The sequence below is a fragment of the Helianthus annuus genome, chromosome 11 (assembly GCF_002127325.2).
Source record: "Helianthus annuus cultivar XRQ/B chromosome 11, HanXRQr2.0-SUNRISE, whole genome shotgun sequence".
In the NCBI taxonomy this organism is placed as follows: domain Eukaryota; kingdom Viridiplantae; phylum Streptophyta; class Magnoliopsida; order Asterales; family Asteraceae; genus Helianthus; species Helianthus annuus.
Window position 1 is genome coordinate 28,334,986 of NC_035443.2, and position 15,028 is coordinate 28,350,013.

At 38.9% G+C, this 15,028-nt stretch overlaps 1 protein-coding gene across 1 annotated transcript; it reads right to left on the reverse strand.

Annotated features, from left to right (window-relative positions):
• Positions 1 to 2,430: 2,430 nt before the first annotated feature.
• On the reverse strand, positions 2,431 to 3,083 carry LOC118483991 (chromatin structure-remodeling complex protein SYD-like). The gene is made up of 3 exons (XM_035979830.1): positions 2,949 to 3,083; positions 2,655 to 2,868; positions 2,431 to 2,487 (listed from the first exon to the last, which is right to left on the reverse strand). The coding sequence occupies exons 1-3, from the start codon at positions 2,999 to 3,001 to the stop codon at positions 2,431 to 2,433; spliced, it is 324 nt and encodes a 107-aa protein (XP_035835723.1). The 5' UTR covers positions 3,002 to 3,083.
• Between the last annotated feature and the right edge of the window lie 11,945 nt (positions 3,084 to 15,028).

Below are 15,028 nucleotides of genomic sequence, written 5' to 3' on the forward strand. Positions count from 1 at the left end.
TCTAAAATGTGTATTGTTAAGAATAGCATTTCTGATACTCAACAGATGATAGACAAGAGATTGTGCTCTTACAAGAACAAATCATTTTCTACATCTGAACAAATAGGTGCTAAAAGTTTTTGTCAAAAGTCAAAACACTGCTGCACAAACAGTTGTTAAAAATGATTCTCATTTTTTTCCACTGTTGTATCTAAAATGCTGTTGTGCCTTAACATCTGGTCTCTAAAGTCTGTCCACTGCTAAAGTGTCAACCTCTGTTCTCCAAAACACTGATGTTTAAAATCTTTGTTTCATCCACTGTTGCGTACATTGTTTCATTTTATTATCGTTGTAACTACTGATGCTTGATCCATCAGTAGTTGTTAAAACAACTGTCTTCCATCATTTTCCATTCCATCAGATGTTTGACACGTGGTCAGTTTTTAGCCTTCAGATCAAAATAACCGCTGCCACATCAGCAATCACTTTTTCCCTAAATAAAACCCTGATTAAATCCAAACAGAGGATTACACTGTCGAATTGAATTCCAAACATTCACTACAAAAAAAAATGCCATCTAGTGGCATGCAAAAAGTGCCACAGAAAAACAAGAAAGTGCCGCTAAAGAACCTTGTAAGAATGGGCGACACACAAAAAAAGCGCCACAAGAAGCGCTGACGCTAAAGCCTTTTAGTAGCACTTTTTCAATGTGTCGCACAAAGGTTTTAGGCTTTTTGTGGCACTTTTTTATCTGCCAGTACAAACTTTTGAGCTTTTAGTGGCACATATTTTTTGCCACAAAAATCACATCAAATTAAATGCCATTGACGTTTATCATATTAATTTTAATTAATTACAATTATCATTTATTAACATTAAAAATAAAAACAAAACTGTAAAATGTAGAAATCATAAAATAATCACTTCAATTAAAAGTTCAATCGATCTTCCAAAGATTCCAAATGTCTAATAAGTGTCGATCTAAGTCTAATGATCAAACATCTAACCCAAAGAAACTAACAAGTGTATGAATAAAAACTCAAAACTTCATTGTGTTCATGAATCTCTTTCACAATCTTCATGCGAGTTAAATAACCATCGTGTTAACGTTTTCTTAGTAGTCATACTTCCACTTTATAGTTCCTAGCACTTACTACTTATTGTCGCTACGTTAGCCAACTGAGACTATACTCAACCTGAAATTTCACAATTCATGTTAAATTGATTAGATCTGATAACCATAGCTATCAAAGATGTAAGAGCAGTTAATAAAAGGCAAACTTACTTCTTTTGACATCACTTTAAGCTCTTCAACCAAAAGATTGGGTGGTTTTTTCAATACCCCTGATTGTCGGAATTGCCATCACCTAACAACAAGAGAGTTCATGATGAGAATGTTTACCCTTCAGTTTATAATAAGTCGAATTCAGTTATCTTCTATCTTAGACAGGTCAATTGATGAAGTAAAACATTGCTAAAAATATGGTGAATGGGTCAATAGGGTCAAAAGATGCCCAAAGTAGATTCTTTAAGCATGCAGTCTCTATTTTTTTTGTACTAGCTGATGTAGTTTTTTAATCAATTAAAACCCGCTAATTAGAAGTTACACCTCTAGATGGAGTAAATTTAAACAGTATGCTAAATATTATTATTTCAATATGCTGAATGCTTTACCAGTTCGCCAACTATTGACTCATTCGCCCATTTGACCCGAGACTTTTTGGTTTTACACGTTTGACCCGTTAAATATATCGTGTATATATATAACATACCAAAGTGATGGGGTAACGAAGAAACTGAAGAGTCATTTCCACCGTAACGGAGCTGATATCTGGAATCTGTTTTTGCAACATCAAAAATAATAAAACTCATAAATGGAGCTAATAAATATCAAACACGGGTCGTAAAACTAGTCGGTATATACCTGGGAAACAGAAGCTCGTGTATTACAAATACCAAATTAACTTCAAAACTTTTGTAAAATTGTTTTTAAACAGAATTTCGTGTCAGGTTCGCATCGTGTCAGAAATTCACACCCCAATGTGTAACATAGAGAGAGAGAGAGAGGGACCTGTACGGGTGTTGCTGCAACCAGTGACCCAGCAACTCCACCGCCCAAAACCCGACCGTCTGAACCTGCAAGGGAAACGCTCAATCCACTTGACCTGCTGCTTTGGTTACCGTCACTGTCTGTCAGCAAGAACAAGCCCAATAAAGAAATTATCTCGAACCGGCCCTAAAAGATGACATCGTCAGCCTAATAAGATTTACCAGTTCAACAAAAAAAAAGAACTTATAGGTGACAAGATGGACAGGTGAATAACATGTCAAAATGGGTTCGAGTCAAAACAGGTACTTTTGTACGTTGGTTAGACACGAAACACTTGTTGCTCAATTTTTTTAATATAATTATGATCACAAAATCTATAATATTTACACGAATAATCTAAGTTATTGAGTATAGCAATTTAGAAAGTTGAGAAGTGCCCACAATTCCTCAAGATTGTTCTGCAAAATGAGATGGTAAACCATGATTTATTACAAAGATACTTAGTGTATTCAATTACAGTTCTTAAAGTATAGGATAAAGCATCCACATAACTAAAAAGCATAAAACAAAAAAAAAATACTAAAAACGACCAAACTGCAATGAAGATCTAAAATCATAGTCAAACCTGCAAAGGAGTTCCAGTCAAAAGCAATCTGTGAGAGCTACGATAATGCTTCAAGTCTGCATTTAACTTGCAAGAAGCATTCTTAATGCGATGACCTTCATCAATTATAATATAATGCCACTGTATTTTGCTCAGTTTTGGTCTATCATGTTTGTTCATGAGATGCTCATATGTTGTCAAAAGAACATTGAATTTTTGCTGAATAATTTTCTCCCAGTGATTCAAACAAGGCTCTAATAATTAAGAATTTAATTGAACTGAGGGTCCAAACAACTACCAGTTTAGATAGCATACTTGAATAATTTTTGGCGCTCCTCAGGAGGCCCAGAGTAGACAATTTTGTTCATGCTTGGGGCCCAAAAGCTAATTTCTGACTCCCACCCAGGCAGAACCGAGGATGGGACAACCACCAAAATGGGCCCTCTATCATTTTTGTTTTACATGAGATAACAGAGTAAGGAAATAACCTGCAGAAACAACATATCAGACTAATAACTAACTTCTTACTTTACATACAACCAACGAAAATGATAAAGAATAGAGCAGTTAGAAGGTCAGAGATTTTGTTACAAATTGTCAAAACAAATTCCACTAATAAACACACCACCTAAAACAAAAGTAAATTTCCATTTAGGCGGATTAGTCGACCCTGGAGATATGTCCAGGGTGTGCTAAAATATTAATAAAAAAATTACCAGGATACCGTCCCCTTAACCAAACAAATTGGTACTAATTCCCGTACCTTAAGTTGTCGGTTAGCTCAACCTGGTCTGTTTCTTCACTATGATTGTAGCAGCCATCGGGAAGTAGACGACTCCTTCGGTTCTTAAATGCCACGACTAAAACTTGAACCAGCCCGGTAAACAGGCTTTCACTTTGACGTAAAGAGACGACCCGAATACAAACATAAGAGCAGAACAAAGCATAATCAACACAGCAATTGCGAATCCGACCTGCCAACCAAGTTGCTCTTGAATGTAGACCATAGCAGTAAGAGCAATGATTGTCGAAATCAATACAGAAGCATAGTACCAGTTAAAATAACGTTCAATGATCCTCTCGTTGCTTAGACTTGGGTGGTGTTTAAGCTGGTCTGCACCAAAAGGCTATGGAACACGGTCTGATACAACTCGACTCGATTGAGAGTAGAATGAAACATCTGTAAAGGAAAACCAGGTGGGTTAGTGATGGTGGGTTGCAACTGGTGTCGAGTCCATCACAAGAAGGTGTTAATTGTGGAACCACTGAAGTCAACCAGAGAAAAATCATCCGCTACAATCCAATCCAATCCAATCATTCATATAACAAAGAACATTTATAAAATGAATACCCAATTATATAAAACTGTAAAGAAAGATGAAAGAGCAAAATTGGATGGTTTTGGCATACAAGAAGGGCGGAGAAAGACCCGGTTGCAATGACCCGAAACCGACCCAAGTAAGAATCAGAGATGAAAGCCCCAAAAATACATAGACCGTTAGAGAGTGCTGACCAGATAGAAAGTATGCTTGTTCCAGACACAACTTCCATTTGATAAACTTCCATTACCAGTGATATCGACGAGTTACCTGTCTGGCTAGGGTTTGAAGATGAAGAACGGAGGTCGATGAAACACCTATGAAGATTAAGGTCAGGTTTTGAGAACGATATGTGATTCTATGTGGCTAGGGTTTTGTTATTGATGGGAGGGAAGAAATTTGGATGGGAGGGAAATGATTTGGGGGAAATTTTATTAAAGAATTTGAAGGAGGGAAATTTTCAAGAACAATAAAAAACGATTAAATATTCGGTGGCATACATAAAGTGCCAATAAAAATATAAATTAGTAGCACTAATTGCTAAATGCCACTAAAAGTATATGTAGATAAAAATGGTATATACCAAGTGTCGTTAAAAACCTAAATTAGTGGCACAAAACCTAAATGCCATTAAAATCGTGTGCCACTAATTGGCATTTTTTTTGTAGTGATTCTCTTCACAAAGCAGTTTCCTTCTCATAACTCCAAAAATCTTCTTCGATCTTCTTCATAATAATGACGAAACCAAAATCGAAGCCATCTGCAAAATCAAAATCAAAACCATCATCTTCTTCCACAACAGCAGAGGCCACTCAAATGGCTGCTGTAACCACGGAGATTCGTTACAAAGCTCCACACAACTATGTAGGTATTCTCACAAAACCTACCGATAACCACACTTTCGACTCCATCCTTGACATCCTTTCTGCATCAAAGTACAAAACTTTGATAACAGCAGACGCTCCTATTTACCTTGATACCCAGAGAGAGTTCTGGAAAAATGCCACCCTTTAAAAACAAGGAGATATCATCGCCGCCATCAACTCCTCGATACAGGGTAAGAAGGTACAAATCTCACCAAAATCCATCTCTGAAACCTTTAAACTCGATGATTTGAAAGGAAAAACCTCATTTACTAAAGACGAGTTGGTAAAGGATTTCATGAACAAGAGCTATGCAGAACAACCAAATAGGGATACCCTACAAAAGGGTTACTTCCCTTACCCAGATTTTTATTCCACACACTGCTCATGTGTGTTTCTAATAAAACAACGTCTTTTAATGAGATACCAACAAAAATCCAATGCCTGGGGTATGCAATTTTAAACGATAAAAACTATAACTACTCCCAGGAAATATTTGATGATTTGGTAAAGAATGTTGATAATAAAGCATTTCTGCTCTTTCCAAGATTTCTAAGCTACTATTTTGAACAAAAATTTGTAGAGAAAGATGCAGAATTGCCCAAACAAGGTGTCTCATTCAAAATAAACTGTTTAACAATTGAAACATTTTCAAGAATGATGGCACCAATAAAATTAAAAACAAAAGAGGCTGAGCAGGTTCTAGAAACTGCTACTGATCCTCAAGCAACCACTGCTGGGCCCACTGCTCCAGGTGATCAAAGTAGCACACCCACAGCTTTGAAATCAACACCTGCCACCAAAAAGACCAAAAGAAAAACATCCAGAAAACCCACCAAACCCACACCAAAGGCAACTCTGGAAGATGAGATCCCAGAGTCAATGCCAGTGACAACACAAAAGTCACATGAAACCACTGCTGCTACTTCCTCACAGTAGTTGGAAGAAAGATCTCAACCCCAGCCTAAAACTCCTCCTGCATCCTCACAAAAGGATCAGGTTGTAAGCACAGGGACACCAAATTATGAAGCTCTGTATCCACTCGGATCCATCTTCCACAGTCCTGATCCCAAGGACATGTCTCTTTCAACACCCATACCCTCACCAATCATATTGCCACAATCAATAATACCCCTGTTGCATGCAGTTGATATGGCACAGACACAAACCAGTTCCTCTCTATCACCTATTACTGAGAGTATACCTCCACAAGTGACTGGGTCTGATGCTCATGCCTCTGCTAACCCAGCAACAGCTGAGGAGGTTACACCCCCTGAGTTACAAGTAACTCTCGGTGGTAGTTCAAGTGGAGCAGCAACTACAACTGATGGATCAACAGATCTTCAGTTGGACAGTTGTTACATTACTAAGTCTCCCTTGAAGGCAATTTCTTCCATGGCAACATCGGTAACCACCAGTGAGTTATCTTTGACTGCTGGTAACATCAAAGTATTATCGAGTGCTGAAGAAAGAAGTCCCCAGTACCAAGAAAAAGGGGCATCAATGGATGACTTTTGGGCCACAGTTCCTAAGTCACACATTGATACAACCACTGCTGGTGGGGATTCAGATGATCCTGTTAATTCAGGTAATGATTCAAAATACAACGAATTGACGGCCAGAGTTGAAAATCTGGAATCTTCAGTTGCAGAGATAAAAGATATGGTGCAGCAGCTGTTAGAAGCTCAAAAATCCCAATCATCTGCCCCTCCTGCTCAAGCACCTGCTCCACAAGCATTTGCTGCAAATGAGCTTTGGAATATCTTCCAGCCCATGCTTGAACAACAGCAACAAATGGCTACTAAAAAGCATGCTAATCAAGTACAAATGCTGACCAACATGGTGGAATCTCGGTTCAAAGACACTCAAGCAGACATTAAGGCTATAAAAGCTAGCATACAAAAGACTGCTCAAAGTGAGAAAGGTCCATCTACCATTTTCTTCATGGATACACCCCTGGCAGATAATGCCAAAAAAGGGGAGAAAATCAAGCTGAAAAAGAAAGGTATAGAAGATGGGTTGTACATTGAACCAGAGAAACCAAAAACCTCAAAACCTTCAACTCAAACAGCTGATACAACAGCAATTACAAAAACTGCTGTCAGTAGCCAAACAGCTGCCATCTCATCAACACACACACCACCAACACACACCACCACAACTACTGTTCCACCACCACCACCTGTGTCCACAGCACAAAAACCTTCATCAAAACCAAAAAAACCATCATCATCTAAAATCATACCACCACTGCCTCCTGCCATAAAGCAGAAGACAGCAGATGTTACAACATCTGCTGTAATGACAACAGTGATTGAAACACCAGTTGTTTCAACCACTGTTAGTCAATCACAATCACAAAACACTGCCATCAAATCTCAAACCACTGATCCACCCAAAACATCCTCAGCCTCTCCTACATTAAAAAGGAGAAGGATTTTCATTCCTGATGATGATTCACCAAGACCATCACCACCATCCCCTGCTCAAAAGCAGAAGACATATGCTGACATATCAGCAGTTGTAATGACAATAGTGGATGAAACACCAGTTGTTTCAACCACTGTTGGTCAAAAATCCACCACTGATCTCATCACTCCAACACCACAAACTACAAAGCTTCTCAAAAGAAAAAGAGAAACAACACAGGCTGCTGATGAAAAGTATGATCCTGTTGCGGCTAAGTATCCTTTAGAATTAGAAGCTGTGAAAAATGAGATGAAGCAGTTTTACACCATAGATGATCTTACAAAAAGGAAATTTCCTTCTCTCATAGGTTTCATAATTCCAGAAAACATGAATGAATATCTTGAAACAAAAGCAAGACAAGCAAGGATAAGAGCCAAAGTTGAATGCAAGGATCAAGGCGATGAAGCCATTTTGGAAAGAAGGGAATTCCTGCTCAACAAGGTCAAACAAATAGCAGAATATGCAAGTGAATTGAACAAAGAGGTGTCAAGCTTATTTCCTGAAGCAGAACAACGAAATGAATTAAGAAAGGAATATCTTGCATACATAATGAAAGAAATGTTCTATTCTGCTGAAGAAACAGAGTTCAAAGACTGGCCATTCATTGCATTGAAGCTTGAAGCTGACAGAATTGAAAAGATTAAACTTGATCCACGGAAGAAAAAGACAGCTCCAAATTGGAATAAATACAACAAATTCATAGCTGATCTTATTTCCGAGCATAAAAGGAAGAAGCAGGAGTTGGTGGATGGAAAGGTGGATACTGCGGAGGCCATAGCAAAATGGTCAAAGCAGCAAATTGATGAAGCTAATGAAAGGCTTGAGAAGCAGAGGTTGAAAGCCTCTAACTCTCCCAAAAAGTCTGACTACAAAAAGCTGCAGGAGCATGTCAAAATTTTTGAAACACAGATCAGCACAGCAGAAGATTTTGTCACAAAATTGAGAAAAGAAAAGAAAGAAATGCTATCTGCTGGAGTAGAAAAGAAGAAAGAAGCTGAACAGATAGAAGAAGCTATGAAGAAAATAGCTTCAGATAAAGAAAGATTGGCAAAACTACAAGCCCTTGCCAAAAAGGTCAAAGTAGTAAGCCAAAAGTCATCAGCAGGCGTCACAAACAATGAGCTGATTGACAAAGAAGTTGAAGCAGACATAGCTGCAGCCAATAAGATTATTGAACAAGCATTCATACGAGTGTCTGAAGCTCATGATACTGCTCTGCACTTCTTTTCCAGGCCAATCATTTCAAGTTCATCAGTAAAAAAACCTCTCCCAAGAAACCCATTTGGTTTTAAAATACTAAAGTGGCTCTCTGATCAAAAGACCCATGTATTAACTCTGATCAGAACCAATGGAGAAGTGAGACATATATCAAGGAATCAAGCACTAGGCCTAAGTGTTGAAGATCTACAAGATCTCCTTGAGCTCTCACTGTGCAGGGATGAGGATGATACAAGTTCCAAAGAATTTGAAGAAGAATTTAAAAGAAAAGCAAAGGAACTTCTGATGAACAATAAAGATCCTGAATAAAGATAGGTTTTGGCATTATCTGTTCCATGGGGAGATTGTTGGGATTGAACCCTATCAGAGGAACAGATAATGTAAAGCCAAAACCTGATCACAAAAATGGATTCACAATAAGCAGAAGTTTACTCTAAACTCTCCCCTTGACAGTGGTTATCTAACAGCTGATGGATCTTAAGTGTTGCTCAACTACAACGACTGATAAACCAAACTCTGATGATTATCCTACGACTGCTGAAGACAAACACTGATGCTCTATCTACTGCTGCTTCCTAAGTACTGCTGAAGACTCAAGCACTGTTCTCTCAAAGACTTATCACCTTCGAAGATTGCACTGAAGATTCAACATCTGTGCTCAGGCTACAACAGTGGAACGTGAAGTAGTAGTTTTCCTTAGCTTTGCATTTTACTACTTATCAGATGTTACATGTCAGTAGTTTGTATAGAACAGTGTTTATAGTTTGTTAGGTCGTTAGATGTCACTATCATTGGTGACGTCAGCTGAAGCTCATCAGTAGTTTGGTTTGCCTATAAATATGACAGTATTCTGTACTGTTATACTTGATTGTTTTGAGTGAGTTTTTCTCCTCAATTCATCCTTTCATCTTGTGCAACCAGCTTTAGTGTATCAGGCTGAGGGGGAGTTTAGATTGTAAGCTTGCATTGTAATCTTTTGCTTTTATGTAAATCTTTTGACTCAATGAAAAGCAATTGTTTATCAATCTATACTTTCCTTTGATTGTGTTTACAAAGTTTGCTACTCATTTCCGCTGCACTTAGTATTCGCTTTATGCAAACAAACACAATCATGACGGCCCCAGATCTTAACATCAGTAAGCATAGCATGTGTAATAAATGATGAGATGATGCTTTGTTTGTGAAATCGAAATCAGTGAAGGTGGCGACCCAATTCTTGATTAAAATGCATGATGTAATCTTAGTGCACAAAGACTAATGATGAGGATGATGGGATGAACAATGGAAACTGTGAACATTACGGTTTGGGGAATGTTGAAACTGGCAAGGGTAGCCAACGAAACATAAGCCGATGAATCATAGGTCGACGAAACATGGAGCTTTTCGTCGACAAACATTTTCGACGATACATGGGGGGGGGCTTCGTCGACATACATTCTGACGACACATGGGGGTTTCTTCACAGGAATGTTTCGTCGTTTGGGTTGTTTATCGGGCACAGTGAACAGTCTATGTGTGTGAATGGATGTGTACCTTGTTTATACATTATGATAATTGCATGATAACTATACTCTGTAATGGTAAGTGACATGTGTATAAGATGTGGACTGTTATGTTAATTCGGTACATCCTACATGGTGACAGTGATCTTAATGCTAGATGTAAACTGTGTAACTATACTTGACTTACCGTGCGCAAACATGTGATTTGAATATCGATGAAACTGATGTTGTTTGGTAACCAAGGTAGGGTTTGGGTTAAACAACTGGATGGGTAACTAAAACATACCGAGCAAATCGAGGTGAGTTCACTGCTCTTTTTCCAAGCATGCATCCCGGGGAGGGATATCGGGTAACATTCCGGGGAGGAATGTCAGGTTATTGGGATGTTTGTTATTACACTCATTTCTATCATATAAGACCCCTTACATCTACCGTTAGTTGCCGGGGAGGCAACGAGGTTATTAGTTGATAGCGCTATTAGGTTTGGTACCCTCACACCGTACCGGGGAGGACGGGCGTGAACTAATTACCTTAAAGCATGACCAATGTTTTGATAGAGACATTGGGGTTGGGCAAATACATCTTGTAGCCATCTGCGGTAATCGAGTTAATAACAACATCAAAGCAAATCATTGTACTGTGTTATACTCATATCTGGTAACTAAACGCGTTAACAAAACTTTGAACTCACCAGCGTCGTCTGACACACTTGTCTACATGCTTGCAGGTCGTTAGATTCTTGATATTGAGTTGCTATCTGGGAGTGCTGGTGTCACACCCCGATTTCCACGTGTCTCACTGGTGGGCCCGGTGGGGGATTTCCGTGACGTGGTTGGCAACATAATAGTCAAACAACACAATTATATGAATGTACAGCGGAAGCAAAAGGTAAAATATATTACACTCCGAATATAAGTAATATCCAGTATTACAACGGAGGGTAAAAAGATCCACAGGCGGATATATAATAAAACAGAAAAATTAGTTCAACAGACTTTGATATCTAGAGCTTGCGAGACTTGAGTAATGATGTCTGGAGTAGCCAGCCTATTACGTCTAGCATCTGCACTTAACCTTTTTGGAAAATACGTCAGTTTACACTGGTAAATACAACTCAACTGACTCGTTTAGAAAAGAGTTTGTCAATTGATTTGAATGCATTTCGGCACAAAATATCTTTATAACTTGGGACAATTATTTGTATATAATCTTGTATACAGATTTACTTATTTGCCCTCCATTAGTACCGGTTAGAAGAGCCGGTTTAAGTTATCTGACACGCCACCGGTATAATGCCCACAAGGTAGATTCCTTTAGTGGATTACCAATTTTTACATAATGCATCTGTCAGGTGTACGCCTACACCCCGTGCATAGGTCGTGGCCATTTCGTAAAATGATGCCAAGGATATCCGGGACATGGTCATTTAACCCCAAGGGCCATACATCAAATAATACAGAACAAAGCGGGTTATGTAAATACATTAATCACAATCCGATTTAAATGACTACATACCCGACCAAGCGGTACTTTTATAGTACCGTATCCCAAGCCCGTATAGGGAAATAAGTTAAGAGTATTTACCTGAGCAAAGTATCAATCAAATACAGCAAATGCAAGTACTTTTACTGGGCTCCTAATCTGGAACGAAGGTTTATAATAACCAATTAAAATCCTAACGGGTCTTTAATTTAGCCGTAGCTTAGACCGATCAGTTTCAAAGGATAGTTACGGTTTAATCGCGTGAAAGGCGAAAACCGGGAATGGAATGTGATTTGGACCCAACAAGTTTGAAGACTTGTTTTATATGGGTATAATAACCACACTCTGGATTTTGGGGTCAAAACAATATGGTTTGACCCGTTTCGGCTAGTTTATGTAAACTAGTTACATAAGCCGAATCGTGCGCGCAAAAGGCGTAACGGGTAACCGTAAGAGTCCTACACTGGTTTCCTAAGTCAATATGCTTTTAAAGAGGTTGTGGTATCATTAGGATACCTTCCATAATGCCCGTAACGAGTTTAAGTTCATATTATGCCCCGTAGGGGTATTTCGGTCTTTTTAAAGATTATAAAAGAGGTTTCTGAGTTCTACAGGAAATCTGAGTTTCCCGAACAGTTTATAAAGTCTAAAATACCTTATTTATTATTTAAAATCAGTAGCAACTGGAATCGGGTCAAAAGACCTTGTAGAACTCAAGTTATGGCCGAAAAGGGTATATTCGGTATTTACCGAACCGTTGCCATAACCGCAGGTTATGAGTAGGTTAAAAATAATTAAAAATCTTTAAAAATCCCAAAATATTAGTTTACATCAGTGTGTAAAAGGTTTGGTGTCGAAATCCAGGTTTTGATAGGCGTTATGCTAATTGCGCTATTTAATTACTAAAGTTTCCGTAATTTGCGCTATTTAGCATAACTCCTATTCTGGACCTCGGATTGACGTGAAATTTTAGGGACATGCTTAGAAATCAGTAACTAAGATTATGGTCCTTTCACATGTCCGAAATTCTCGTTTTAAATTAAAAAGGGCGTCACGGTCAACTTTTAAGCATTTAACGGAAATGTGTAAAAGACTCGGACAAACAACGAACCGGTCACAGAGAGTTATGCCATCATGTAACCTGGTCCTAAGAGAGTCCTAAGGCATATCTAAAACATACTTTAACAGGTCAGAACTGAAGTCAAAGCAAAAGTCAATGCTTTGCGACTTTCGGCTCCGAACCGGGTCAAAACAGTAAATGGTCGGATCAAACAAGCTTAGATTAGTTAATTTACTTATTATCATGTTTTATGAATGTTAAAACAGGTTACACGCCATCTACATTGCTGATTATGCGGAATATCGTAAAATAGCATTTCTGTTGACTTTTTCTAAGCACGTTTGACTCGACATTCGGACTAGTTAGAGTGGGAATCAGAGGGTGCCCTTTTAAGGGTTTAAAGCCCACATGATTACCAACACATAACTACCTTTGATTCGATAAACCACTGGACCATTTGTGATTTATCGCAAAGTCAACTGTTAGTTACGACGGCGTGACTTCTAAGCTAAAACTAAGTGATAACTCAATTAAGAAATGAGTAGAACACTTACTGAAGTCCTATGCACGAAATGTGACCACTTGAGAGAAGGTTTGAGCTCCAGAAGTGATCCAAGAATGCAGATGAAGGTGTGAACAATGGATTGCAACTTATGGCCCTTTTGTAGTGAATTTCTCACCATAAGAAGTTGACACACAACTCTACCACTGACCACAACTCATCAACATGTGTCCCTAATGCTTAGGGGTTGTTTAGGGGTCACTTGGAAGGATTTAAATGCATTTCATGGCATTTAGAAGGCTGAACAGGCAAGTTAATCATTTTTTCTGCATCTGTGTCTTTCACGCGGCCCGCATGAAGGATTAGGCAACATGGACGCGGGCCGCCTGAATCCTATTGTCAGGAACCGTATCTACAGATGGCTCGCGGCCCGCATTGAGTTACATGTTTCATCAACGCGGCCCGCCTGAGGCCTGTAAACCAAGATTTTCAAATCTTTTGCCATGATGAGCCTGACCTTTCGGTTTCGAAGGGGTAACTTTGCGATTTGGCCCATGATTATTTACGAATAAGGGCCTCGCGACTATTACCCGCATTGTTAAGTCCCTGGTTAGTTTAATTACTATCCGGAAAGCCTTAACTTTTATTGTTGACGCTTTTTACCCCTCGCATACGAATTTGATCATAACTTTCTCGTTTTAAAACGGAACTTCACGAAATTTATATCGTATATTCTAGTGAGCGTATTTTACAGTTACAAAGACTCGGGTTCGTCAAAGGGTCAATCAGAGGTATAAATTAAACATGTTGACACAATTAACCCCTGTAGCTTGTAAACTCTCACTTTCTTCCGCATTTCGCTCCGTACGATCCATGATTTATTCGTTTGAAGGTACGAGCATCACTTAGGGCTACTATACAGTATATTTACCCCTTGTTGACATTTTTAACCCTCGAATTTACATACTTTCAAGGTTTGTCAACTTTAGTACTTTATTTAGTATTTAATACCACGTGTAAACTCATGACACGTGTCAACACATTATTGGACACAAAATTTCGAGGTGTTACATCCTCACCCCCTTAAAATAAATCTCGACCCGAGATTTGCTGAAATAAATAAGGGTATTTTTCTTTCATCGTGGATTCAACCTCCCACGTGAATTCGGGACCCCTACGGGCATCCTACTTGACCTTTACAATAGGTACGTGCTTCCTTCGAAGCTTCTTTACCTGTCGATCTTCAATCGACAAAGGTTTTTCCACAAATTTTAAGCTCTCATCTATATGCACATCTGTATATGGTATTACCAGTGATTCCTCAGCGAAGCACCTCTTTAGATTGCAGATGTGGAAGACATTGTGAATTCCATTGAGCTCCTCCGGTAAGTTTAACTTATAGGCAACTGACCCGACACGTTCGATAACCTCGAAAGGTCCTATGTATCTCGGGCTTAGTTTGCCTTTCTTACTGAAACGCATCACCCCCTTCCAGGGTGATACTTTAAGTAACACTTTTTCACCTACTTCGAAGTGAAAATCTTTACGCTTTGGATCTGCGTAACTTTTCTGCCTATCTCGGGCAGCCTTGAGACGGTCTCGAATCTGGACAATCTTGTCCGTCGTTTCGAAGACTATCTCTGGTCCTGATAATTGGACGTCTCCAACTTCCGCCCAACAAACAGGCGATCTACACTTTCTACCATACAATGCCTCGAAGGGCGCAGCCTTAATGCTGGTATGATAGCTATTGTTGTAGGAGAATTCGATTAATGGTAGGTTCTTATCCCAACTACCACCCAAATCGATCGCACATGCACGTAGCATGTTTTCCAACGTCTGAATAGTACGCTCACTCTGACCGTCTGTCTGAGGATGGTAAGCCGTACTAAAATTCAAACGTGTGCCCAAAGATTGCTGGAAACTTTTCCAGAAATGCAACGTGTATCTAGTATCTCTGTCAGAGATAATAGACACAGG